Raw genomic sequence first — 26,206 nt, forward strand, 5'->3', positions numbered from 1 at the left:
GGTGTGGGCGGGGCCGGAGAAACCCGGGCTGCCCTCGCGGCGCGGCCCCTTAGAGGGGCGGGGCCTGAAGGGATGCTGTGCCTTTCCCACTATCGCACCAGTTAGGCGTTCGTACAATTAGGGAGCTCTCCCCTCTGCTTGGTTGAACCACGCCAGCGTAATTAAGCGGGAGCCCGGGGGAGAGCACGTTCACAAACCGCTAGGTCTCTCAAAGTGCCCGACCTCGGGTTTTCTCTTGAAAATGGGTCCTAGTTATTCCACCCCGACCAATCGTGAGACAATGGGTAGTAGGGTTTTGTTGATCCGGGGTCGCCGAGTAACTCCAAGAAATGGCCAGTGGGGCATGACCGCGGCAGGGCGCGCGGTCTATTAACTGAGAAACAATGCTGTATTCTTGCAGCCGAGCTCAAGGAAGAGGAGAGTCCCCTTCGCCAGTGGCCACGCCCCCGAGGATCCTGGGCGTCTACCCACACACTGCTCGGCTTGCCCACGGGCGCTGGGCGTGCCGCCAATGCCTTCACCCCTGAGCCAAAGAGAATGTAGTCTTGTTTGCTTTTTTCACGGAAGCGGGTGTCGCGACCACCTTCTCGAGCCCCAGGCCTTGCCGGTTCTTCACTGAGGCGACGACGCAATAATGCCCTCCTCCCCCCCCCCCCGCGCAGGAAGGGATTGGCGGGCTCCGTCAGGGTCCGGGCGACAGATCAGGCCCAGCCCTCCAGCCAGGTCGTGGTTCCACCTTTCAGCTCCCGGCGCCCGCCGGCCGGGAAGAGCTCCCCTGTTGCGTCTTTGGGGCCTAAGTGTATCGCAACAAGGCGGAGGGCGGGCCGGGGACCTCCCCTCGGCTCTCCCGCAACCAGTCTCTGCAGACACCCCACCGATCAGGGAGGAGAAGACGGGTCCTCCTAAGCCTTCGAGTTGGAAGCCAGAGCGGCCAAGCCACCGAGCTAGGGATGGCTACAACTGCGTCACGCGAGGGGCGGGGCTTCAGCGGGCGGAGGCTGGAGCCGGAAGCGGAAGAGGCGCACGGAGCGGGAAGTGGGGCCTAGCCGGAGCCGGAGCCTGGGAGACGGTGAGTGTGGTCCTGGGGCCGCGGCGGCAGAGGTGAGGAGGCAGGGTGGGCGCGCCTGGTGTGGGTCCCTGGGCGCCTAGGCTATTGTGGGCCTGTTTCTTTCTTTTCTCCTCCTCGGCCCACCGCAGGCCGCGGCTCCGACCTCTCACCTCTGACCCGCCGCTTCTTCCCCGGGGGGCGGTCGCCGGAGACCCCGACTTCTGGATCCTGCGGTGTCAAGAGTCCGAGCCTGAGTGGCCTCTGAGGTCCCTGCAAGGGGCTCGGTTTCAGCCTTGCAACTGTCCGCGGAAGGGGTCGGGTGCTACCGAGACCAGCCTTGAGGGGCCTTCAGATCCCTCCCCTACTCCCAGCTCGAGGCTTGGTCCGCAGTCTCCTCCCCTCGCGGCTTGGAGTTTGATTCCGACCCGGGCTGGCGTTCCTCCTGCACACCCTCCCCCACCCGTCTTCCCCTCGCCGCCATTGGCGGCGGTTACGGGGGGACGGAGCTTGAGAGCTCTGGGACCTGGGGCGTCGGGAAGGGCCGCGAGCGAGGGCCGCAGGTCCCGGCGTGTTTTGTTGTGATGATGGAGCCGCTCCAGCCTGGGGGAGGGGCCAGGCCAAGCTGACAGTACTAGTGCCTGGGCTGCTCCGGGTCGGGGAGTCTCTGTGCTTTAGTTCCGGGTGCGGGTACTCGGGTATGGAGCTGGGGTGGGAATTGACTGAGCCAGGCCCCTGTCGAGGTGGAGCTGGCGGTCTTCCAGCTTTTTTCCTCCATGCCCTTGAAAAGGAGGAGAGTTTCACCCGATGGTGGCTGCTTGCAAGGTGGCAGGTTTGAGATTGCAGTGGTGGAGCAGCGTCAGCCAAAAATAACCATGGGGCGCTGCGGTGCCTGGGCTCGGGAGGGCAGCCGCTGACCTGGCTGGCTGCTCTTGTCAGCCCAGTTCTCTGGCCAGGAACAGCAAATGAGAAGCCGACTGGGTCTGTTCTCAGAGAAAAGCTGGCATCCTCCGCCTCGTTTCCTTCATGTTACCTTTTCATTGTGTAGAGCAGAGCCTTCTGGAGCATAATTGTGGCCCTTAGGTTCTTCAAACAACCCATTTGTTGGGGTCTCAGAGAATGATAATTGAAATAGGCCCTAGAGCCCTGGCTGGGAATATAACGAGGGGGCATCAGGTAATCCCAATACTTCACCTGCCAGTAATGTGTTGAAGGAGATGTCCTCTGTGATTGTTCTGTGTGTGGTACTTTACAGCTTGTCATCTCCTTTGCCAAATGGGCTGAGAGGTGTTACCTCCATTTTGCAGGTATAGTAAATGGAAGGGCCTAGAGTGGTTTGGTCACAAGGCCAGCACTGGGCTTTACTTCAGAGTTTTCTAACCAGAGCTCTCTTCTCCCGTGGTCCCTTGGAAGAGACATAAAATGTCCTCAGCTCTTTTAACACAGACCCACGTATTACCTGGAACCTTTTTAACATTAATGAAGAGCTGCCTTCATACCTCTTGTGGGCACAGACTTGTGCTAGGCATTTGACCTTAAGGCATGGTTTAGGCATGTTAGTAAAGGAATGACAAAATGTAACCCTCACAGAATCCTGTAAGAGATTTATGTCCCCTTGTTGCATGAGGGAGCTGAAGGTCAGAGTAGTTTAATAACTTGCATAAAGGCACACAGCTAGAAGCAGCAGTGTCAGGATTAAGACTGACATCTATCAACTCTGAGGCTGTGCTCTTTCCTCTAAATGAACATGTATTGACATAAGAATCTTCTAGGTCCCAGGAGAGGGTCTTTGGCCTGGTGTAGTCTACACTGTCCTCCAGCTCTGGTACTTTGTCTTCCCAGTGACGATGGGCAGGGCCTTTATCCTGGCCACTGGAGCATCTTCTGGGTCACTTAGTGACATGTGATATATTGCCTACATTTCATAGCTTGGGCACCTGACCCAGGGTAATTGCAGGAAAACAGTAAAACATTAGTCAGCTGATCATCAAAACAGAACAACAGCCCTTAATAGTGTGGCTCAGGTGGTTGGGCATTGTTGTCCCACAAAGCAAAAGTTCGCTGGTTTGATTTCCAGTCAGGGCACATGCCTGAGTTGCAGGTTCAGGACCTCCATCGGGTGCATGCAAGAGGCAACCGATTGATGTTTCTCTTTCTTTCTCCCTCCCTTCTCCTCTCTCTAAAAATAAATAAAAATCTTTTAAAAAATCCAAAAAACCAGAACAACAGTCTAAATACTTCAGGAACTATAAGGGACTTTACATAGTGTTTCTCTCCAAGGATTGCTTGGGACCTGGACTTCCAGGTAGACAGGGAAAGGGACCTACTCATGGGGTGATTGAATGCAGTGGCTTTTGTAGGATCACAGAGTAGCTCCCAGTGGGTTTGTCAAATATGCCTCATTTTCCTGCTCATCCAAGGGGAACCATTCCATTTTGTTCTTCTGCCAGACTCTTTTCATGAGATGGGGCAGCCTCAGTGGGTTTGTCCAAAATGTGGTTGGTCCAAAATTTTGACACACATTTTGTCAAAAAATGTGGTCAGGCAAATCCAAGACTGATCACCATTGAAGGCTGACTCCGGCCAAGTGAAGGGTTGGGAGTAAGGGTGGCCATTGTCTCTGGCGCAGCCCTCCAGTGGAGGCAAGCAATGTCAGGGTTTTGGTTTGGGGTGGAATAGGGAGCTAACCTCACACAGCAACCTTTCTCAGCAGGTGGCTGATCCAGCCTGTCAATTTCCTGTAGTGGATATAAGTCCTTGCTAAACAGGGACAGTGAGGTGAGCCTTTTTGGCATGCCTCCCTGAGCACATGTTATGCATCTCCTGAAATGGGCACAGGAGAAAGGTACCGGGACAGAGGATTGAGAAGAGAGGACAGTAATGGTGCTGTTGGATAGAGGCGGAGCACTGCCCAACATGGCACTGCAGGCAGTCTGAGGGTGCTAAGTGGGTGTCAGTCAACACACCTGGATGCTCTGACCCTAGCATCTTTACTGGTGCTGACCAGCAAGGGCTGGCCAGACCCTCAGGTGGGCTAGAGAATGTTTGTGAGAACCCTCAATCTTTTTCTCCAAAAGCTGGTCTTCTTTCTGCCTGTAGCTCCTCACATAACTGGTGGTCCTTGCTCCTTTGAGTGGGGTCCAGTTCAGGGCCTCCACAGGCAGTTGCACTTTTCAACTTGAGTGCTTTCACCCTTGGCTCCTGTGTCTTGGTGACCTGCCAACAGCCATCTGACTCTGGCCTCTGGCTTGACAGAGCAAGTGCTTCATTGGAACCCACAAACAGGCAGGAGGGAATTGACCACAAGAGGCTCCCCTTTCTCCTGGGTCTTGGACTCCTGCGATGGTGGCGCTCATCAACTCCTCCCTGTGTTCAGCCTCGGCACCTGTCCTGGCTCACTAGGCTCCTCAGGTGCTCAGGTCATGAGGCCAATGATGCCATGCTGAGAAGGCAGCTGTTCTCTGGCAGAGAAGGGTGTTGCCTATTGTGTGGTCTTCGACCACTGTGACCTCAGCATTCTTCACTTCATAAACCCCTGGGAGGGGCTGCCCCCAAACAGAACAATGGGCCTCTTCTTTAGGAGTGCCTAGGCTGCTCAGGCAGCCAGGTGGCTGGAGGTGGATGCCTGCATGTTTAGCAGTTGTCCATTTCTTGTGGCCTAGATGCATCACTGTAAGCGATACCGCTCCCCTGAGCCAGACCCATACCTGAGCTACCGATGGAAGAGAAGGAGGTCTTACAGTCGGGAGCACGAAGGGAGACTGCGATACCCATCTCGAAGGGAGCCTCCGCCCCGGAGATCTCGGTCCAGAAGGTGAGAGGGAACTGGATCAAGAGGAAGGGTGCCTTCCCTCATTCGGGCTAGACAGACAGTCTGGAGGCTTGTGGCCACCCAGGGCTTCTTCACATGACTGCTGCCTCTGCGTGGCCACACTAGATCACTTCACTAGATCACAAGAACCCTCTTTGGGCTCCTCCCCTGAGCTCACCTACATTCCCTAGTCTCAGTGTTCACTTTAATCCTTGCCACCACTCCTTTCTCCGTCCTCGAGTCTTTTCCTGACACACTCTCCATTTTCTAGGTCAGTATCTCCCTAACCGCTGAGCCTTCCTCAGTGGGCATTAAAAACATAGCTTCACTTCTTTCCAGAGGTTGGTCCCTGGTCCTCTCTCAGCCCTAGACCAAAATTACAGTCTTGGCAGGCCACAGGGAGCTCCAAGGCATGGGAACCCTTGAAGGCCCTCTAATGCAACTGCCTTCCGCTAGGGCTCTGCCTCCTGTGGCACTGTAGGGGTGTTGTCAGTAGCCCCAGTTCTGGAGGTCAGACTTCAGACACACACACTCCTGTCTCCCCGCTTCCCCCAGTCTGTGTGCCTCTGCTCCAGCAGGCTGCCCCTGTGAGCCCTTTGCAGGTGCCTAACCAGATGCCTCTTGCCTGGTGGTAGGAACCTGGCTGGTGGGAAGAAGGGCCTGTCCGACCTGTGTCCCCCTCCCCCTCTTGGCAGTCATGACCGTCTGCCCTACCAGAGGCGATACCGGGAACGCCGAGACAGTGACACATACCGCTGTGAAGAGCGGAGCCCATCCTTTGGAGAGGACTGCTATGGATCTTCACGTTCCCATCATCGTCGGCGGTCACGGGACAGGGAGCCATACCGGACCCGCAAACATGCCCACCACTGCCACAAACGCCGCACCAGGTCTTGTAGCAGTGCCTCCTCGGTGAGTGGTGGCCAGAGTGTGCTGGCTGGGGCTTCAAGGCCTCATCTGTTTGTAGCCTTCTCTCAGGTTGGCTGGTCCGGGTGAGTACTGCTAGCCCTGCGCACGTACATCTGGTGTGTATGCATGTGTGTGTGTGTGTGTGTGTGTGTGTGTGTGTCGTCTGGTTTAGGCACAGGGCTGAGCAAAGGGCCCGGCTTCTCTATCTTCTGGCCCATTGGCAGTATCAGCTGTAGGGGCTCTGGTTCCGGCGCTGGCTGGCTCCCAGCCTGTCTGTATCTCCACACTGAGCCAGGCACAGGCTGCAATGGGTGCCAGTGGCCAGGGACATGTCTTAGGGATCCTAACAGAGTTGCTGGTATGTGGTCTGGAGCTGTCTGGCCTGGTTCTTCCCACCCAAAGATTGCCTCCACATGTAGCCGAGTGCTCTGACTGGTGTGGATTGCACCCACTTCTGCAGTCTCAACCTCCACACCCCTCCCCAAAGGCCTGGAGGCTGGACTTCCCACTGGTAGGGAAGGGTCTTCCTATCAGGCAGCTCAGACTGGGAGCGTCCCTTTAGACCTCCAGCCAGGCCCTCTTCAGCCTAGCCTCTTTGCATGAGGGGCAGTCAAGACGACAGACGAGCTGCCTATGCGATGGGACATGTAAAGAAATGACAGAAAGGACTACAGTCCCAGGACTTGTCCAGTTGCAGACCACAAGCCAAGAACAGGGCCTGGAGGTGTTCCTAGTGTGCAAGGTTGCATAGACCTTCAATGAGACCACAGCCCACAATGCCCTCTCCTCTGGGAAGGGAAACCTGTCGTGAATCTCTGACTTTAAGTGCTGTTTTCTTCCCAATCCCTCTTCCCTCCCTCCCTCCCTCCCTCTCGCCAGCCATGAGGCCCCTGAGGGAAGTGGTAGTGGAAACAGTGGAGGGGCCAGGCATCTTCTCTGCTGAGCGTTCTGGTGACTTCTTTGAGTGGCTACGGGTTGCAGGTTGACTGGGCACCCATCAGGGCCTGGTGGTCTCTCTGCACACTGATGCACACTGCCACAGGAGGGCAGTGCAGGTCTGTGGCTCTGCTTCTCTTTGGTGCCCTCTGTTGTCACGAGGCTCAGGATGGACCCGGCCTATGGGGACCAGGGCCAAGGCCGGAGCTGGCTTCGGGTCTCTGTCGGCCATTGTGGTAGGAGGCCTGGAGATTGACCATCCCAGAGAATTCTGGGCTCCTTCCCTGCTTGAGGCCAGTGGCTCAGAGGCTGCTGATGGAAGGCCCTTTCTGGTGGTGATGTTAAGTCTGGCCACGGATGCTGTCTGGGGGCCGGTAGCAGCTTGTCTCTGAGTGACAGCTGGTGGGTATGTGCAGGGCTGTGTGGGCAAAACAGAGGCGGGCGAAGACAGGCTGGGCATTCTGCAGCTGAAGCCAGAGTGGCCTCTGACTATTCTGATGAGCGGACCCAGGCTGGGACAGCCACATGCGTGCGCCGTTTTCATTGCGTCTTCACCCTGGCGGAAGCTACTGGGAGGGCCTGGGAGGGGGACACTCATTGGAGAAGGGTGTCCGGCTGTGGCTCTCCTCATGGCCCGGCCCCTCAGCAGCAGAGGCTGGTCGTCTTTCTGAGCACTTGCGGCGCCCTTCTCTTAGATAATGTCCGAGTTTTCTTTACATACCTGTAGCTGTTTTTACTTTTCTGTTTTTGAAGTCAGTTTGTGTCTTGACGTGTCCCTTGCAATATCCCTATCGTTATATATGCTGTGTGCCTTATGAAATGCTGGGATCTGGAAAATCCAACCAACCAACCCACCGGCTCCTCACCGTCTCCACCTCTGCCTTTGACTGACACCTCAATCTGTCAATCGGAACCGCCTACCATGCGATTGGTCGGATGGCGTTTCGGGGGGCGGTGCATGCAGAGAAGCCAACAGAGCAGTAAGCGCAGCAGCCGAAGTGTGGAAGATGACAAGGAGGGCCACCTGGTGTGCCGGATCGGCGATTGGCTCCAAGAGCGATGTACAGCCACCTTTCGTAAAACTTTACCTCTCTACTTTCTACCCCCTTGTTAGACCAGACCTCTCCTGCCTGGAGGGGCCTCTAGTGCGCGTGGTGCCTTAGCGGGGCCACCAGTAATTGCCTGAATGACACAAACGCTAGCAACTTCTGTTTTTAAGAGTGTAGCAGTGAGAGAGAAACCTTTTTTGTTTTTGAGAATTTGAATGCTGTGAACTTGCAGGAGTTGCCGACCCTCTGCCCTCCAGATCCTCACGCCCTGCTTCTTTTCTCTCCTAGATGAGATCGTGGGGAACCTGGGCGAAGGCACCTTTGGCAAGGTGGTGGAGTGCTTGGACCATGCCAGGTGAGCGAGCTTTCTGGGGAGAGCTGGCCTGAGGTTCTTGTAGGTAGTGGCAGTTAGAATTTAACCTTTCTCCTTCTGAAGGGAAACTCCACAGCAGGTTCTAACCTACACATGTTGGGGTGTTGCTGGTACCGCGAAAAGGGAGAAACAGCTGGGATTCCACAAGCACGTGGCATGCCTGCCTAAGAATTGCTGGCCAGTGAATGGCCTGCCCCACTTGCCTCACTTCCCCAGGTGGTAGTGGTGGTGGTGAATATCGGAACAGAGCCAAGGCTCTGGCTCCCCTGTGGCCTTGATGTGCACTTTGTGATCACTTTTAGGGCCAGGGCCTCAGCCTCTGATGAGGGTAGAGAGTACTGCTGAGCCCAGCCCAAGTATGAGCCCCCACCCTCTAGAGACTGGCCTAAGTGGTTGTGCAGGCCGCTGTTGAGGAAAAAAAAAGCCCCTGGACTTTCTCGCCAAGCAGGCTGCTGCCTTCTGCAGTGTGGCTGGGGTTCAGGGTGGGCCCTTACAGTGTGCTGGGGCAGGTACACCAGTGTGCTGGAGCGCTGCCGGGGTGCCTTGCTTTCCCAGGCTGAACAGTGGGACGCTTTGGTCTCCTTTCCATTTCTCAGGACCAGAACCCTTGCCTCTCGATTTCGGCTGGAAGGTCATCTCATGGAAGCCACTGCCTCCCTGCCTCAATGGCCCTCTCATTGGTTTGTGGCTTTAGCTACAAAATTCTTGCCCTGGCTGTCTCAGTTGAGCCATATGCTGCCCACGCGTGACTCTTCCACTATCTTAGAGCTGAAGAAACATGCTCAGGGTTTGCCCACATCCCTTGGCTGCCGTGATGGGGCTGGGCACCGCACACTGCAGTGCTCCCACGTTCGGAGAGGTGCTCGGAGAGGGCAGTTAGACCAAGCAGTCTAGCCAGCTGTGGACCCCCAAGATAAAGGAATGATGGTGACTGAAAGGAAGCTTCCCCACCCTCCCAGTTCCCATTTAAACACCTTTTGGACCCAAGAGGTTAGGGTTGGGACCAGGGAGCACAAGGACATGTAGACTATACAGTGACCAGAGGGATATGTGGCAGACTTGAGAGCTGTGGTACATGGGGACAGCTAAACTCTCTGGGCTCTGCCACTGCGTAGCTAGAGGGAAAGTTAGCCTCTGGAGTCACTAAGGGGCAGGCATAGGGCTTGGGGCCTTCAGAGGGTCCAAAGGGGGTCGACCAGAAGATTTATTATGAAGAGCAGAATTCAGCTCAGCAAACAGGTCTTACTCTCAGAGCCTTCCAATCCTGGCGACTGCCTGTGGAGTGATGAGCCTGTGCTGAGGGTTGGAATGCCACTGAGAGGTCCCTATTTAGGGGGCGTCTGGTAGCCTCCCTTCTGAGGTCCTTTCCTGTCCTGCAAATCTGAAAAAATGGGATAGGGAGAGAAAAGCAAGGTATTCTCTAGAAGGTGCCTTTGCCTTGGGACCCGTCAGCCTTTCCTTGGGCACCAAGGGTTCCTGGCACTCAGTGGTCTCTGATAAATGCTGTGGCTGGTAGGCAACAGGTCGGGTAAAGAGAGCAGCCCTTGGTCTCCCTGGAGACACCCCTATTCCTGGCACCCTTACCCTCTTGCCAGGCCTTCCCGCCATCCTGGAACCCCCACCGCATGGGCAGCCATTTGCCCAGACTTTGTAGACTTGCTCTTCCGAGGTCAAGAGGTGCCACAAGAGGGTTCTGTGTGGGATAGCCCTGCAAGGGTCAGAGACTGCTACTAGCCTGCAGGCTGGCACCTACTGAGTGAACTCTCAGGCTAGCATTGGTCAGTGAGATAGGCCCTTACTCCTCTACCCAGGCTTCTTTGGAGCTGGCAGATAGCTGAGACCATAAAAGCATAAGGCTGGCATAGGTGCCAAGGGAGCTTGCTGTTAGGAGGGTAGACATCTGACATTGTTTAGGACCGGCTGGGCGTCAAGCACCTGCTTTCCTCAGGGCAGGCCCGGTTCCTGCAGTCCGGGGTGGTGTCTGCCAAGAGTTGCTGGGCTGGGGTCGAGGGTGGGGGAAGGGCTGTGCAGCTTCTCATGAGAACCTCTGCTTTCTTCCCGGGTGCCAGAGGGAAATCTCAGGTTGCCCTGAAGATTATCCGCAACGTGGGCAAGTACCGGGAGGCTGCTCGACTAGAAATCAATGTTCTCAAAAAAATCAAGGAGAAGGACAAAGAGAACAAGTTGTGAGTGTCAGCAAGGAACGGGAGGAAAGCTTTCACTGGGGACACCTTCCTCTCCAGTCCAAACTGCCTGGACACCCTGGGGCTGAGCAGTAGTGTCCTCTCACCTGGCTGGCATCATGCCTTCTCCATGCTCTAGGGCCAGGGAGTTGGGCGATTGAGTCTCGCTAGAAGGAGCCTTTGGACTTCAGTCCAGGTTCCACCACGACCAGTTCTGAGTTCTCCCAGGCCTGCTTTTGTGGATTGAGAGCCTCACTGGGTGTGGTGGGCATTAGACAAGATGCAAACTGGAAGCTCGTTGGGGCTCCCATAGTCAAACCCAGAGGAGAGCTGCCTTGGCACACAGGCGCTGAGCCCTGCACTCAGGAGTCTCCACTGGGAGTTGCAAAAGGTACTGCTAGTCCTGCCGAGTGTCCCGGCGCCATTCTATCTTTCTTGGAAGTGCCAGGATTACACCCATATCATAAGTAGGTGAGGCGGGGGACCTGGAACCAGAATGCTCTCCACCTCACCCCTCACAGTGGGAACTTCAGTCCTTGCTGAGATCTGCGGGATATACTCTTGCTGTTAACTGATTCTCTTTCTTCATGTGTGTCTGCGTTGGGGTGTGACTCAGGGGCCTGGGAGGGACACAGCCGGGCCCTCAGCACAGAGCCTGACCCCCATCTGTCCTCCCCCAGCTTGTGCGTCTTGATGTCTGACTGGTTCAACTTCCATGGTCACATGTGCATCGCCTTTGAGCTCCTGGGCAAGAACACCTTTGAGTTCCTGAAAGAGAATAACTTCCAGCCTTACCCCCTACCACATGTCCGGCACATGGCCTACCAGCTCTGCCACGCCCTTAGATGTGAGTATCCACCCTCGTGGAGAATGGTGTACCAGGTGGGAAAACCACTTGCACATTGCTAACCGTTCTCCTGAGCTGGAGACACCAGGGCCCCCTGGCTGTATGGCCTTTATGTATGAATCTGCACTGGTGGAGAGGTGCAATCTCCTCCAGGGCCTTCTGAGCCAGCTTCTGCCTGTACGCACCCAGGAAGGAAAAAAAAAAATAAACTGCTCTAGATTTTTTCTAGCTACCAGTTCCATCCCCACTTTCCTGCATGGATGAAAAGGTCCAGGTGACCTGGGGGATCCCACCAGCAGCTCCAGCCAACAGACACCCTCTGCCTGCCAGCTTTTAAGAATGTATTTGGTACCCAGGCTCAGCACTGCAGGATTGGTGGTGGAGCAGGACACAGTAGGGCGCCCTGGAGAGCAGATGAACCTAGCACAGGGTCTGTGTAGGTGGAGAGGATGGTGAAGAGCACTCTGAGCAAGGCGAGCTGCTCGGCGATGGCCTGGAGCCTGGCGCATGCAAACACTCTGGTTGAAGGAGGGCCCACTCTGGGGAGCAGTGGACCACACTGCTCTGAAGGTCTTGAGTGCCAGAGTGGGAGCCTGGGAGTGGAAGGGCACCACCACTGGTGGGGCAGGGACTGGAGGAAAATGGCAGGTTTCCCTTAGGATGAGGGATGATGGGAGGCAGGGCTAGCTTCAAGGGTGGCCCTGTGCTTGGTTTAGCGTTTTTAAGATTTTATTCATTTATTTGTACAGAGAGAGGAAGGGAAGGAGAAAGAGAGGGAGAGAAACATCAGTGTGTGGTTGCCTCTCGTACACCCCATGCTGGGGACCTGACCTGCAAAGCAGGCATGCGCCCTGACCGGGAATCAAACCTGCAACCCCTTGGTTCACAGTCTGGCGCTCAATCCACTGAGCCACACCAGCCAGGGCAGGTTTAGTTTTCTTTTGACACCAGCTTGACACTCTTTAATTTTCGAAAAAGGGATGCTACATTTTCATTTTGCCCTGGGCCCCAAAAATGATGTTGCTGGTGCTGGGGAGAAGGAACCACCCCGGGGCTGATTTGCCACTTTGAGAGACCAGGCTGAGGAGGCCTAGCCCTGCAGAGGAGAGGTGACAGGTAGTGTTTTGAATTGAAAAGTGTCTCCTGCCCTATCTTCTAAAACTCTCAAAGCCTCCAAGACCCTAAGCACAGAGAACCTCTGAGAGGGAAGCCAGTGCAGGGGCACTGGCGTTGGAGGATTGGTCTGGCCCAGCACTGGCAGGAGTCGGAGAGGAAACCTAGGCTCTGAAGGTCTGCTTTCCTCCTGTCTTGCCTTTCCCAGTTCTACATGAGAACCAACTGACCCACACAGACTTAAAGCCAGAGAACATCCTGTTCGTGAATTCTGAGTTTGAAACCCTCTACAACGAGCACAAGGTATCGGTGGGGAGAGGGCGATGTCCTGCTCCAGAGCTGAGAGTTACCCATTAGGAGAGATCGCTGACCTGGCTCTCCTTCCTCGCCTCTCAGAGCTGTGAGGAGAAGTCAGTGAAGAACACCAGCATCCGAGTGGCTGACTTTGGCAGTGCTACCTTTGACCATGAGCATCACACGACCATCGTGGCCACCCGTCATTACCGCCCACCTGAGGTGATCCTTGGTGAGTTGTCGCATGGCCCCCAACTCACATAAAGTGGGCCATTGCTGGGGGGCAGGTGAGATGAACAGAGGCAGCCATGTGCCTATCTACCACCCAGGGTCAGTGTCATGAGTCACTGTTGTTGCCAACCTGACTTGGCTAAGGAAGGGACCTGTACTGGGGTTTGGGCGAGAGTCCTGCCAATCAGTGTCGTAGCTGCCCTGTGACCCAGAGCTGGATCTCAGCGCTTCTTTCCACTTTGGCTTTCAGAGTTGGGCTGGGCACAGCCCTGTGACGTCTGGAGTATTGGCTGCATTCTGTTCGAGTACTACCGGGGCTTCACACTCTTCCAGGTAAGGCCCCCGAGTCAGCAGGGTGTGGGATTCACTCTTGAGAATTGTATAAGTTCAGGGAAAGGCAAAGGTAGTGTAGTGGGAGCACTCGTGCAGTCTGAAGCTCAGCCAGCAAGCATGGAGAATTTGGGCTGGAGGAGTGAGCGTTTGAGGCAAGAGACACAGCATGAGTGAGGATGTGGGAATAGGCTGGGGCATGTAATGTTCCAGGGAGAGTTAAGAAATGGCCTTTATCCCTGGCAAAGGGTGACAGGCTACCATGAGGTCAGAGAGGCTGGGAGGGCACTTAGCCATCTGTTTTCTCTATCCTCCCTGAGGGGCTGAGGCTAACCCCACTCGCTCTGTTCCTGACCTTCCATAGACCCATGAAAACCGAGAGCATTTGGTGATGATGGAGAAAATCCTAGGGCCCATCCCATCTCACATGATCCACCGTACCAGGTAAGCCCTGGCCCACAGGCCTTTCCCATCTTTGGCTGAGGTTCAGCAAGCTACTACAGTCTTTGCAGAATGCCCCAGGGCTCCTCCGGGCTCATAGCTCCCTTCCCTGTACACTCCTCCGGGCAGCCTGAACAGCCCCGCTGTCCAGATCTCCCTGCCCTGCTGAGTCAGCCCAGGATTCCCTGCCTGGCTTTGCTGCCATCCCTCAGCTGCTGCTCTCCCCGCCCCTACCTGCTCCCTCCACCATGACCACTTCCCGTCCTTCATTTTCAGGAAGCAGAAATATTTCTACAAAGGGGGCCTGGTTTGGGATGAGAACAGCTCTGATGGCCGATATGTGAAGGAGAACTGCAAACCTCTGAAGGTCAGTTTCTGGCTTCCCCCAGCTCAACTCATGCCAAGGAGACCCCAGGCACTGGGCACACATACAGCAGAGAGACAGGCCAGGCAACTAAGAGGTGCCCCCTTGCTCCAGCTCTATAGGAGGCTGTACCCAAGACTGCTGGGTGCTGGCAGTGGGGCTTCTTCCAGAGGGGCCTTTAGCCCTACCCCTTCCTGACAGGGTGACCACGAATGTAATTGGGGAACACCAGAAGAGCCAAGTATCAGAGACCCTGCTGCCTCCTGCCCCCTGCTCTTCTCTGTTTTGGGAAGAACTAGGCAGGACTGAGGTGAGGGGGAGGGAAGACCTAGACATGCCAGGAAGCCTCTGTCAACTGCATTTGGTGCTTGGACAGTGAATTTCGCAGAGGTGATTTCTACCCACCGGTCAGGACTTTGCATGTGGGGACAGAGGCACGAAACCAGCAAGACACCCAGTAGCCTGACATGTTCAGAGCAAAATGCTCTAAGAGGCATGAAAAGAAAAAAGCCACTCACTGTCCAAGAGGGCAGACGTAAGTCTTCCAGGAGGCATCGCTGCCTCCTCAAGCCATGCAGCAAGGCTCCCCACGCCCCTGCCATCACACTGAGGCACCTTGTGTCCCTGAGCAGAGTTACATGCTCCAAGACTCCCCGGAGCACGTGCAGCTGTTTGACCTGATGAGGAGGATGTTAGAGTTTGACCCTGCCCAGCGCATCACACTGGCGGAGGCCCTGCTGCACCCCTTCTTTGCTGGCCTGACCCCGGAGGAGCGGTCCTTCCACACCAGCCGCAACCCCAGCAGATGACAGGCACAGGCCACTGCACGAGGAGGAGGAGATGGAGAGTGGGACTGGGCTGTCTGGCCCCCTTTCTCCAACCTCTAACCATCGGGCCCCAGGGCCAGAGCCACCCAATGAACAGTGCAATGTGAAGGAAGGCAGGTGCCTGCAGGGGCAGAGATGCGATGCCCAGCTGCCAGAAAGCACAGATTTGACCCAAGCTATTTATATGTTGTAAAGTTATAATAAAGTGTTTCTTACTGTTTGTAATCCCTGGTACCAGTGTGTCTACGGGCTCCTTGCCTTTTCCCTTCCCTATCTTAATAAAGTCTTTCTTAGTAGTTCAGCTTGTGGAGAGCTGAGTGTGAACTGAGCCAGGCAGACCAGAAGCTGGGGTGGTCCTCTGCACCCAGGAGAGCAGTTTGAGTTTTGAGTGGGCTTGCTGAACAGTCCTACAGGGCACTTGGTTCTCTTCCTACACCTGTTCTGCTGGCCCTTGTACCTCTCGGCTCTAAGGGGTGTCAGGGGACGACCCCACTGTGGCTCACCAGGCAGCATCTGGTTTTACCTATCCCAACCATTTTTAGCCTAGGACAAGATTGGCTCCTAGGTTTGAGGTGGTGGTACCTCCCTGCAGCCTACAGAGCAGAACGCACCAGAGACGAGACTCTGTCATTTAGCTTTATTTTAGTGCTGGTTTTTAGTTCCCCAAGAGCTGCATGAGTGATCCTCTTGACCACATGACTGGGGCCCCTCAGAGACTGAGCATGGCAGGCAGGATGCCTCTGAAAAAAGCCAAGGACAGAGGAATCATGCTTATCTACAGTACCCCTGGGGAAGGCCCAGGCTAAGGGCATGAGGAGGCTCCAGTGCCACCAGGGAAGAAAAAAAAATGTGGGCAAATTCCCAGTGGTTCCTCAAGGCCATCACCCCCCCCCCACCCCCCACCTCCAGTGCCACCACAAATTATTGGAGTGAGTAGTCTTTTGGGCCAGGGTTCTAGCTTGTTTTCCACTGTACCCACTCAAGGAACCTATGCACATTAACAGGCAGCGAAGAACCTGTTGACTGGTTGCTCACTAAAAAGCCTGGAATCCAGCACCACTCCTCAGACTATGGCCCTGCCCCTAGAGAGAGGGCCCCATCCTGGGAGCTACTGGGCCCTGAGAGTGAGCAGAGGCTCAGGAGGACACAGCACAGGGATGACTGTCTTCGGTTTCCTCCCACTGCTGGAGACAACTGCAAGATAGGAGGGAAAGAGGGACCAGCCCTCTCTGTCCTGGCCATGCTCCTGTAGGGAAAGTGATATGTAGCCCTGGACCACAACCCATGGTGAGCCTTCCCACTCACCCCTTTAACCAGAGTGCGTAGGCACAGAGCAGAAGGGCAGCTGTCAGGAACTCCAGGGCATGGCTCCTGTTCTACCAGCTCCCAGGGCCTAGGCTAACAAGGTCCAGAGGCTTAGTCCCTTAGAGCTGAGCAGCAGTGTGTTCCTATGGCTGAGCCCCACCAGTTAGCTCATCCAGAAATTACCTCATTTTGGCATCTCTGAGATAGGGCGCTGGCCCCAAGCCTACTCATGTAGAGTGGACAACCAGAAAGGATTCAAACAAGGGGGAGGGATGTGCAGCTACCGAGGACCACCATTCCAGAAGGGCAGAGGGAACAAAATAGTGTGGGTATGTATGTGCAGGCAAGAAAGTGGGGGGAGTGGTGGCCTAGGACAGAAGCACCAGGGAGCTTCTTGTGGCTCAGCACCAGGCCCCCCAGCCTCCCTAATACTGAACATTAAAGCTGCAGCCTGAGGGGTCTGGTCCCAGACTAAGAAAAGGCTCAGCCCCCAACTAGAGAGCGTGTGGGGTTGGGGGCAATGCTGGCAAGATGGGCACTGTGGTTCTACAGTAACATAACCTCATACTACCTGGGCTGAAGACAAATAAAATGTAAAACCCCAGTACAGTAAAACCATCCTGATGCCACCCCGTTCCCTGCCTCTGAAGAGTGCTATAGAAAGGAGGAAGGACCCTTGGAAAAAAAATCCCAGCATTAAACCTGGATCAGCTCAAGAGAGGGTCAAAGCTTCCAAATCAACTTGTGTGGGGCAGGGGGCCTCAAGGGGAGGCCCCACAGCCCTCAAATGAATGGGGGGGGGGCGAGTCTGCCCTCTAGTGGACTGCTGCAGCACAGCCAGTTGTGTGTGATCAGAGGAGGGGACACAAAGCCACCAGCACTGAAGTAGCAAGTACAGGCCCCCAAACAGGCCCTGCCCCACTCCACGAGGTGCTCAGCCTGGCCCAGTGGCTGTAAACCTGACACAGTTTGTGAGCTGCCTACGTCTGTAAACAAAACCCCACGCAGGGGGTCGAGTGTAGAGATGCCTGGAGCCACTGAGCGCTCAGCCTGCCACCTGTCTCGCACACCCAATGGGAAAGCCTTTCCTGGCCAAGGGCAGGTGACAGGTCAGCTTTAAATATGATTTGTTCTCTCACAAAATAAACCCAAAAGAAAAAATTTAACAAGGTCCATGAAGCTTCACATCCTTAAGGCGTTCGTTGTCAAGTTCAGTGTCGGGAGCAGCAGGGGACTACAGGATCCAGCCTGTCCAGAGCCCCTCTAGGCAGAGTGTAGTGGGATGACAAACTTGCAGCCAAAGGGTGAGTGGTAGTTGATCCCCACCTCATGGAATACCTGCTGGGGAATGCCAATGTCGCACAAGTAGATGCGGCCCGCATGCTCTCCCAGCGGCAGAGGCAGGCCCAGAGCCAGTGACCACTTGGCATCGATGCCCTGTTCAACTTCATGCACAGGAGGATCTATGCTGAGTACTGGTGCCCGGTTCTGGTTGGCCCAAGCCACAGCTGCCTTGTACCAGGGCTGATCCCGCAGGAAGGCATTCTCGGGACAATCCAGACAGTTGATCACCAGGTCCACAGGGCTAGTGGGCAGATCTGCAGATGCAAAGGAGTGTCATTTGAAAATCCCTCTAAGCAGAGGACCCAGGTTGGGAATAGAACCCAGGTGGCCCCCTCACTGAAATGGGTCCTTCCTCCTTGCAGCCCAACCTTAAGAATGCAGAGGGAACCTATCGCTTCTCTCAGGCATTTTAAAAGGTTTCTCTGCTCTAACCAGGCCACTGGGACAGTGTAAGAGCATGTAACTCTTGCCCAGGCTAAAATTAAACTGAGAATATAAAAAATCAGACCGAACCCCAGGGTTGGCATCCTCAGGTTTGCCTGCCTCCTGGCACAGCTGCGACAGAAAGCCTTCAGGGCAGCCAGAGAAAGAACTGCTTGAGATGGGCATCATGTTACAGATTTCCAGAGGGGAACCCCTAGCAGGCCTTCCCAGCTCTCCGCCTGAAGTAATGCTATTTCTCAATGACAGATCCACGGCTTCCTTACTTAGCACAGGGCCCCAGGGTCTATGTGCCCACAGGTACCTGGCCTAAGAGATCGGAAACTGAAGTTCTGGCTCAGGATCTGGCCCAGGCTCTGGCCCCAACTCACTATCTGACCCCTGGCAAAACCCTTTCTCTGGGCCATATATGTTCTCTCCACTTCTCCCCTGTTTGCACTTAAAACACACTCCAATCATACTTCACTGCCACTACTCCACTTAAAACTGCTCTTCCACACTGCTAAATCCAGCGGTCAATTCTAATCCATCATCTGAACTTAACCTAGACTACCGTGCTCACACCGCTCATCATACCCTCCTCTCTTCACTTGCCTTTCAGGTACTTGCCTCACCTGATTTTCCTTCTCCTTCACTGACCACTCCTTCCCTGTATCCTTAGCTGCTCTCTGCCTCCCTGACTTCTAAACAAACAGTCTAACAACTACTCTACCTACTCTCTCTCTTCCTAGGAGATATCTTATCCAGGTTCATAACGACTCTAAACACCACATCCCTTCGCTTAACTCCAGACTCATCAATACATCAATCAACAGTTCCACCGCCGTATCTAGTGCCATGTCTGAGCTTCTGCTCTTCTCCCAAGTCTTCCCATCTCAGTGATGGCAACCCCATCCTCCCAGTCACTCAGGCCAAAGACCCTCGAGTCCCCCTTAACTTCTTTCTCTCACCACCTTCATCCAATCTGTACAGTCTATACTCAAAACTGATGCAGAAACTAACCACCTTTCACCATGTCCACTGTCTCAGCCACCATCATCTCCAATTTATCATCTTTTAAAATACACTTCTTAATAATAATCTGACTGGGAATCAAACCTGCAACCCTGCTATATGGGGCAACGCTCTAACTGGCCAGGGCTCATGGCGGGCTCATGGCAGCCTCTTCACGTCTCTTTGGAAGCCTACAGTCTACTCTCAAGCAGCAGCCAGAATGACCATTTGGAACCTGAGCTGGATCACACCTTTATTCTACTTACTCCTCCAGTGACTTTCTATCTCGTCCTAAGTCAGAGTCCAAGCCCTTCAAATGGTCCACAGGCCCTTTACAGCCTGGCCCTGCAACATGTAAGTCTGTATTCCTCCGACACTCTCTTCTCTCTTCCCTGCTTTATCTTTTTCCATAACACTACCATCTGACCTAATGGAAATGTTACTTATTAGTTTCTTCATCTGTCCAAACCTGAATGTTAAGATTCATGGATGCATGGATATGGACTGGGGGGGAGGGGCGGGGGGAATCTGTTGCCCTATCCCCAGTGTCAGAAACAGTGCCCATTCCATCCATAAATATCTGTGAAGTGAATAAATGGGTCCCTAGCTCTCCATCTGAGTACGGGACAGTGAGGGTGACAGGGATAGGAAGTAGGCAAGTCAACACCAAAGTTATTTCCCATTTGTGCAAGCAGAACACACTTTATACTCACTATGTTTTTCCACCTCTCACCACTGGGCGGCACCATCAGACCATCGAACTACTGAGGAGGGAGGCGGCCTCAGGCCAGCCCTGTGCAAGTGCTCACCTTTGAGACTGGACACTTGTTGGCCTTGGGTCTTGCTGAAGAGAGACAGCTCGTTGGTGATGGACTCTAGCATCTTGACAAAGTTGGGCAGGAAGAGGATGACCTGGACGTCATGGTTGGCTAGATGCCTCCCACAGCTGATACCCTGAGCCCCCTTCACATGGGGCCCACAGAGCAAAGCCACGGTAGGCCTCTGGTGAACATTTTTGGGATTCAACCTGGAACAAAAGTAAAGAAGCAGTCTCAGTCGCAGCCCTGGCAATCCCTTGCACCCTAAACCAAGTGAGTGTCTCGCACCTGTTGCTCTCAGAGTTCTCGATAGTCCCAGGTTCCAGAGGGGCCAACACCCACTGTAGGACAGGTCTATAGGGTGTTCCACACTTCACCTGCTGGATCTCCTCACTAGGTAGTTTATCCAAACCTTGTTCCACAGAACACTGCTTCCGACCAAGAACGTTTACTGCCCTCACAGTGTGAACCTATTAGACTCAAACTTTGTGTAACAGACAGGCTTTTTCCCACCTCGCCACCCTCTTCGCTTCCCTCCCCAACACGCCTGCTCCCCTGCAGTAGTACTGTCTGGTCTCATTCTCGCCTGTACTGTTAAAGCTCTTTTTTGCTTCTGCTCAACTGTGCCCCTGCCCAGGAAGCCCACCGTTCCTTTGAGATCCAGCTCAAGGCCCACCTTTTCTAGGTTTACTCTGGCTCGGCTCCTAAGAAACTCACAGCAAGTACCAAACAGGGTAGCTCTGAATCACCCTCAGTCAGTCGCCAGTTCAAGTTCTCTTTACCGAGCTGCCAGTAAGCTTTAATAAGGGCAGTGCTGGAGATGCTAACAGGACCTACTGCACAGGACGCTATGTGGACCCGACACAAAAAGTGCCCTCTGGGTGTTGGCACTGTTACAGTGCTGGTCACAGAAGAGGCAGCTGGCTGGGCTTGCTGGCCCACTAGGCTGGCAGCTGCCTTGGACACCCATTTTCAGTTTCCTGCCATTCAAAGCTGAGACCTCTCTGGTCTCAGAGAAGCCACAAGTAAGGTTGGAGGGTTACCTTGGAGCTGTGCCTGATTCACAGGCAGTGAAGTCTGCCCCAGGGCTGGAAGGTAGGGGAAATGTACAGCAAGCAAGAGACTTAGGATCCTGCTTGGGATGGTGCAGTGACAGTCACTTATCAATCCCCCAAAGAGAGGAATATGACAACTGCTGTCAAGCCAAACAGGAAACCCCACCCCCCAAATAAATTTAGGGTAGTACCATTCATTTCCCCTACTATGTCTGCATCTTAAGGAAATGTGATGAGTACTCCCTTCAGACAGACACTGCCAAGTTCTGGCATATGACTCACCCGTGTCTGTTTCCTAAACTCTCACAGAGGTATCAAAGCAGACCATAGCACCCACACATGCAACAGCGAGGGGCAGAGCACGGGCCCTGGAAACAGAGCTATCTGGACTGGAGACGTGGTCCACCTCATACGTGCAGGATCACATGGGCAAGTCTTCCAGCTCTAGCTCTCTGAGCCTTAGCTGGCCTATCTTAAAACAGTGGTCTACCATGTACCTTCGAGGAGAAGCTATGAGTATCAAATTCAACACTGTTATGAAAGCAGTGAGGAACTGCATGATTCTTGACATACATGAAAATGACTACTAACGTGGTAATCTTTCTCAAAGGAAAGCCAGTAGCTGCTGCAAAGGGCAGGAGAGGACCTTTCTGAGAGTTCAAACAGGCACAGGGACAGCCAATCCCAAGAAGGTGGCTTGAGAGGAATATGACTTTGTGGGGACATTCAAATCCTGCCCCAAAACTACTGTTTCTGGGAAGCTACTTAATGGCCTCAAATACTCTCAGGAAGAACTCACTCCAGGAGCTGCCCCAACGGCCACTTCGGCGGGAGGTGTGGTAGTCACCAGGACCAAGGGCCTGGTGTTCTGTCCCCAGGTGCTGGCGCTATTCCTTTCTTTTGTGTGGGGGTGGGGGGGGGAGTCAGGGGGGAGTTGCTCTCCATCAGCTCTTCTCTGTCACTGGAGAGGCACGGTTGAGAAGCAAGCCTAAATCAAGGGCAAGGAGGAGTAAACACACCCACAATCCATAGGGTAAGGGGAATGGAGGAGCAAGAAGGGAACCTCACATCTAGCTGGATCACTTTAGACACCACTCTCCACAAGGCTGCCACTGTCCTCCTTTTACAGACAAATCCAGCAGACACCTGTCAGCTCCACCTTTGCTTGATCTCTCAGCGGTACCACTGCTGACCATGCCTTTATTCTTCAAACACTATTCCTCTGGTTCGGAAGCACGATACTCTTGGTTTTCTTACCTCTCTGGCTTTCTTTCTCAGCCATTCTGGAAGGCTGATCACCTCACCATGCCTTCAATGCTGATGTTCCCCAGAATTCCATCCTAGGCCCTTCCTCCCTGCACACCTTCTCTTTACAGGACCTCATCTATTCTATCACACCTATAAGCTGATGACTTGCAGGTCTCTGTCTTCTGCTCAGACCTAAACTTCAGATGCAGACTACTAATGGTCTATTTGGCTATCTCACAGGCCTCTCAAACTTAACATAGTCAAAACAAGATCCCACCATTTCCTCCAAACCTGCTCTTCTTCCCATGTTCCCTATCACAGTTAATGTTGTCACCATCTGACCAGGTATCCACGTGGGAAAGCTGGAAGGTCAGTGACCATAGGCACTTCACTTTCCACCATCTCCCACATCCATTCAATGACCTTGCTCTGTTAATTTTATCTTTTTTTTTTAATTTTACTTATTTATTTTTAGAGAGGGAAGGGAGGGAAATAGAGAGAGAGAAACATCAATGTGCGGTTGCTGGGGGTCATGGCCTGCAACCCAGGTATGTACCCTGACTGGGAATTGAACCTGCGACACTTTGGTTTGCAGCCCGAGCTCAATCCACTGAGCTACGCCAGCCAGGTAATTTTATCTTAAAAAAACAAACAAACAAACAAAAAACCCTCACTGATCTCTACTTCTTTGATCCTATTTCCCTGGTTGCTAAGTTTTCTGTTAGAGTGTGCCTGCAGTCTTGTCTCCACATCATCTACTCAACCAGTCATCTTTGTAAAATCATGTCACAGCCCCAATGAAATCCCATCCACAGCTCCCTACGGCTCAGCCGCACTGACACTCTGCTTTCCAGCCACAGAATGACTCACAGCCCCACCACTGCCGTGGTCTCTCAATTCTCTATGCTCTTGGCACGCGCTACTCCCCAGACCTAGGCTACTCTCCCCACTCCTGCTGCCTGTTAATTGCTCCTTGCTCTGCAGGACAACTCAGCCTGGATGCCCTGCTCTAGGAAGGGTGACTGGCCTGGGAGCAGACAGAATGTGGCTTGGAGAGAACCTTCTGTTTCCTCTACCACAGCATGGTACTTTTTGGAGGCCTCATTAGGCTACTGCAGGGCAGGAGCTGTGTTTTATTCTTTCCTTATCCCTAGTCCTAGCACAAGGCCAGTACTCAGTATCAGTAAATGTCCACAAATGAAATGAAGCCCTGCTCCTGCTACACGAACCCAGAGGGCAGGTGAGAAGGTACCAGGCTCCAGCTCTCCCACCCAATTGTCAGAGTGGCTCTGGAACTCAGGACTGATTTGCATCCAGCCCCTGGAATGACAGGTACCAAAGGCTAGGTCTCTGAAGGAGCTTAGAAGGCAGGCCTCTAACAGCCAGCAACTGTCACCAGGAAAGAAAAGGTCAAAGGGTGGCTTACTGGGAGAGGAATGAGGACTTCCCGGAGATTGGCTAGAGAAACAAACAAAAACCTCCAGCATCCAGGAAAGTGACTTCATAAAGTTGTATCCATTAGACAAGCAGCAACTGTCTAATGAATTCCTCCTGGGTGAGGCACCGTGATGGGGCCAGGCAGAGCAGCACCAACCCACACTCGGCCACTGCCGATCCAAAGGCATTACCTGTTGGGTCCTCCGAGCAGAGTCAGTGCCATCTGACTGGCACACACACCTGTCATCTCCAGTCTCCGCTCTAGAGTCAACCCATGCTTTTCGGCCACAGACAGCAGCTTTTTATGTAGTTCATAGGAGACACTTGGGACAACCAGGCCAGAGTCTGCAGTTCAAAAGAAGGAATGGAGATAAAGGGCAGTGATTACAGGAAACCAGGTCCACAAATGGGTGTGCTCAATTCAGGACTCTGTGAGAGCCACGACTTTGAGAATGGCCCTCCCCTGACCATCTGCCTCACCTGGGACTGAGGCATGCTATGCAGCCCCAGAGGCTCAGGCAGTGATGAGGAACAAATTAATATCTTGTTCAGGTTATCACAGAGTGGGGTTTGTGAAGTTTTAACCATGGAGGCCAAATCTACCAAGACATATTTGGTACCACCAAGAAAAGGTCAGCAGAGAGCTTGTATTCAATAACAGCAAACTACAGACCCCACCAGAACTGAACATGCGTGTCCCAAGAGGGAGAAATGCCGCCCTGGCAGTGGGGTTTCCTTACAAGTAGAACCCCCCCCCCCCGAACCTCACCCTCCCAACCCACTGGTCCCACTATTCACTTTCGGGGTGGGATGACTTGTTCATCCCATCTGCTCCCCACTTCGTCCTCCTCCCTTCTACTTATCCGTTCTCTTTGCTTAAGAAATTTCAATTAGCAACTTGTTTTCTCCAAGAATTTGGCATTCTCTGACCATTTGGAGTGAATGTGACAATATACCACAGGGAATAAGTACATGGAAAGGAACCTATGGCTCGCCTTAAGCTACTCAAAAGAATCATATCATTTAATTCACCACAAATAAAGAGAACTCTATGAAGGCTGGAGGAAAGCAGTCACTGGAAGCACTTGGTTTTAAAAGGCCCAAGTCTGTAGCAGAGGCCCAAGTGTGTAGGTGAGACACACGGTGTCACGTTTCCGCACCAGTATCGACACGACGTGCCACTTCAGGGCCCAGAAAACCAGGACAAGAAAGAACCAGCAAAGCCAAAAATCTGCAAAAGCAGCTCTTGCCCTGACAACCAATGCCACCTGACAGACACTAAAGCCACTGGGAGTGGCCCCTCCACCCTAGAGGCTCACTGACTGACGGACTGACATGGATCCCCATCAGCAAGTCACTGTGGTCTGTGTGTAGCCAGTTCTGTGTGGCTACATCAGACATCTTTTTAGAGCCTGTGCCATAGCCTACACTGGACTGTCAGCTCCTCAGAGTAGGGAACTAACCTGTACCTCTCGGTCCCCCACCGCTTCAACTTGTCTTACCTATATTTGTCAGCAGATGTGAGCTCTCATCATATATTCAAACATGTAAGTGATGCAAACCTAATGTTATTTCTGCTCTGATCAAACTCTGAAGCAGAAGTTCATCTTCATCCTACTGGTCCCAGAGCCGTGTTCAGAAAAACTTGTCTTTCTCACTGACCATATCAGAAGAAATTTCTTGAGGGTCTATGAGGCATCCAGTCCTGCCTACATAGATTATTTTCTTAATTCAAACTTTATTACCAGGCTTCTTCAGCTTAATTAGCTGCAAAGTATGATTTGTGTAGAAGCAAAAACTGAAAAGAGCTGCAGTCTCCAAGGGGCTTGGGCTTAAAAAATATTACAGATCTAGATTTTTACAGATCCATGAGCAAAATTTGAAAAGGCATTCATAATATGAATAATTATGAATTAAGAGACAACAAAGTGCCACAAGGGGGCGTTATCTCCTCTCACCCTTTCAGAAACATCAGTTACCGACATACCCAAGTGCCAACGCTGGAGGCTGCAGCCTGACCTTGCATGTCAACAGCTGATCAAAACAGTCATTTTTATGACCTGTTCCAGTCACGCACACATTATCAGAACTAATCAGGAACCACTGATAGCAGTATAAAACAGCTGAAGGAATTCTTGGGAGCCCTAAGCTACTTACAATCCTAAACCTGTCAGACAAGTCACACACCTGCCCACATCAAATACCCTCTTTACTTGCACAGTCACGCAAGGGAGAGCATCTCTCCCGTTTCCTCAGGTCTGTGCACCTCCTCACCTGCTTGTTCTCTTTCTGTTGGATTGGAAACGGGTCAGGGCTGTGAGTCGTGACCTGCTACTCTACCGTCAGGCTTACTCTCTGGGTGCAGGTCGAGCACTTTCTGCTGCCTTCCTCCTCAGTTCTTAAAGGTACAAAGCTCACGGTACAGGGAGAAGAGGACCACCCCTCACTCCCTACACATGGCAGCTGGAAATCGTGTGGCTGTGTGTGGGATGGGGGTCACTGCTGAGGAACTGGCCTGTCTGTAGCTTAGGGAAAGACAAAGGCAGGGTCCTGGGTTCCGTGTGCTGTTGCAAGGCTGAGGACTCCACTGCACTCCACCGCTTCTCTGAGAGGAACGTGCAAGCACCACAAAATGTTTCTTTCAACACTCACACACAAAGTCCAACCAGGCAGACTGGCTTATCAGAAATGGGCAGGGGAAATAAAATAAACTCCAAAGGAAGGGAACCAAGAACATATCGTGTAAACTGCAAACAATGACACTGCCAAAGCCTGAACAAGAGCCAAGCTTATTGTGTTTGGGTTGGAAGGT

The 26,206-nt window shown here is 53.4% G+C and overlaps 2 protein-coding genes across 7 annotated transcripts in view; one reads left to right on the forward strand and one right to left on the reverse strand.

The window, feature by feature from the left end:
• Window positions 1–619: 619 nt before the first annotated feature.
• Window positions 620–14,978, forward strand: CLK3 (CDC like kinase 3). Of its 2 annotated transcripts, none has more exons than XM_045848443.1 (13): window positions 620–1,069; window positions 4,708–4,859; window positions 5,552–5,768; window positions 7,666–7,762; window positions 8,039–8,105; window positions 10,193–10,309; window positions 10,987–11,153; window positions 12,475–12,569; window positions 12,663–12,792; window positions 13,042–13,124; window positions 13,486–13,565; window positions 13,839–13,929; window positions 14,559–14,978. In XM_045848443.1, the coding sequence occupies exons 1-13, from the start codon at window positions 635–637 to the stop codon at window positions 14,733–14,735; spliced, it is 1,908 nt and encodes a 635-aa protein (XP_045704399.1). In that variant the 5' UTR covers window positions 620–634; the 3' UTR covers window positions 14,736–14,978. The 2 variants fall into 2 exon arrangements, with proteins under 2 accessions (XP_045704399.1, XP_045704400.1); XM_045848444.1 differs by having other exon boundaries at window positions 1,029–1,101.
• A 122-nt stretch (window positions 14,979–15,100) lies between these two features.
• The window catches only part of EDC3 (enhancer of mRNA decapping 3), a 76,101-nt gene continuing 64,995 nt past the window's right edge, over window positions 15,101–26,206 (reverse strand). For all 5 annotated transcript variants that reach the window (XM_045848445.1, XM_045848447.1, XM_045848446.1 and 2 more), the window contains 3 exons: window positions 23,586–23,739; window positions 19,646–19,863; window positions 15,101–17,656 (listed from right to left, as the gene is read on the reverse strand). In XM_045848445.1, coding sequence (XP_045704401.1) covers window positions 17,322–17,656; window positions 19,646–19,863; window positions 23,586–23,739 — 707 coding nt within the window. In that variant the 3' untranslated portion in view covers window positions 15,101–17,321. The remainder of the gene's footprint in view (window positions 17,657–19,645; window positions 19,864–23,585; window positions 23,740–26,206) is intronic.

Source organism: Phyllostomus hastatus, unplaced genomic scaffold, assembly GCF_019186645.2.
Source record: "Phyllostomus hastatus isolate PE091 unplaced genomic scaffold, TTU_PhHast_1.1 phas_contig_62, whole genome shotgun sequence".
NCBI lineage: Eukaryota > Metazoa > Chordata > Mammalia > Chiroptera > Phyllostomidae > Phyllostomus > Phyllostomus hastatus.

Excerpts from the sequence above, each read along its gene's own strand:
- CLK3 (XM_045848443.1), top strand. The coding sequence starts at position 635 with ATGCCCTCCTCCCCCCCCCCCCGCGCAGGAAGGGATTGGCGGGCTCCG. Across the intron at positions 4,860-5,551 it reads CGGAGATCTCGGTCCAGAAG|TCATGACCGTCTGCCCTACC; the intron begins GTGAGAGGGAAC and ends CCCTCTTGGCAG. Across the intron at positions 8,106-10,192 it reads GAGTGCTTGGACCATGCCAG|AGGGAAATCTCAGGTTGCCC; the intron begins GTGAGCGAGCTT and ends CCCGGGTGCCAG.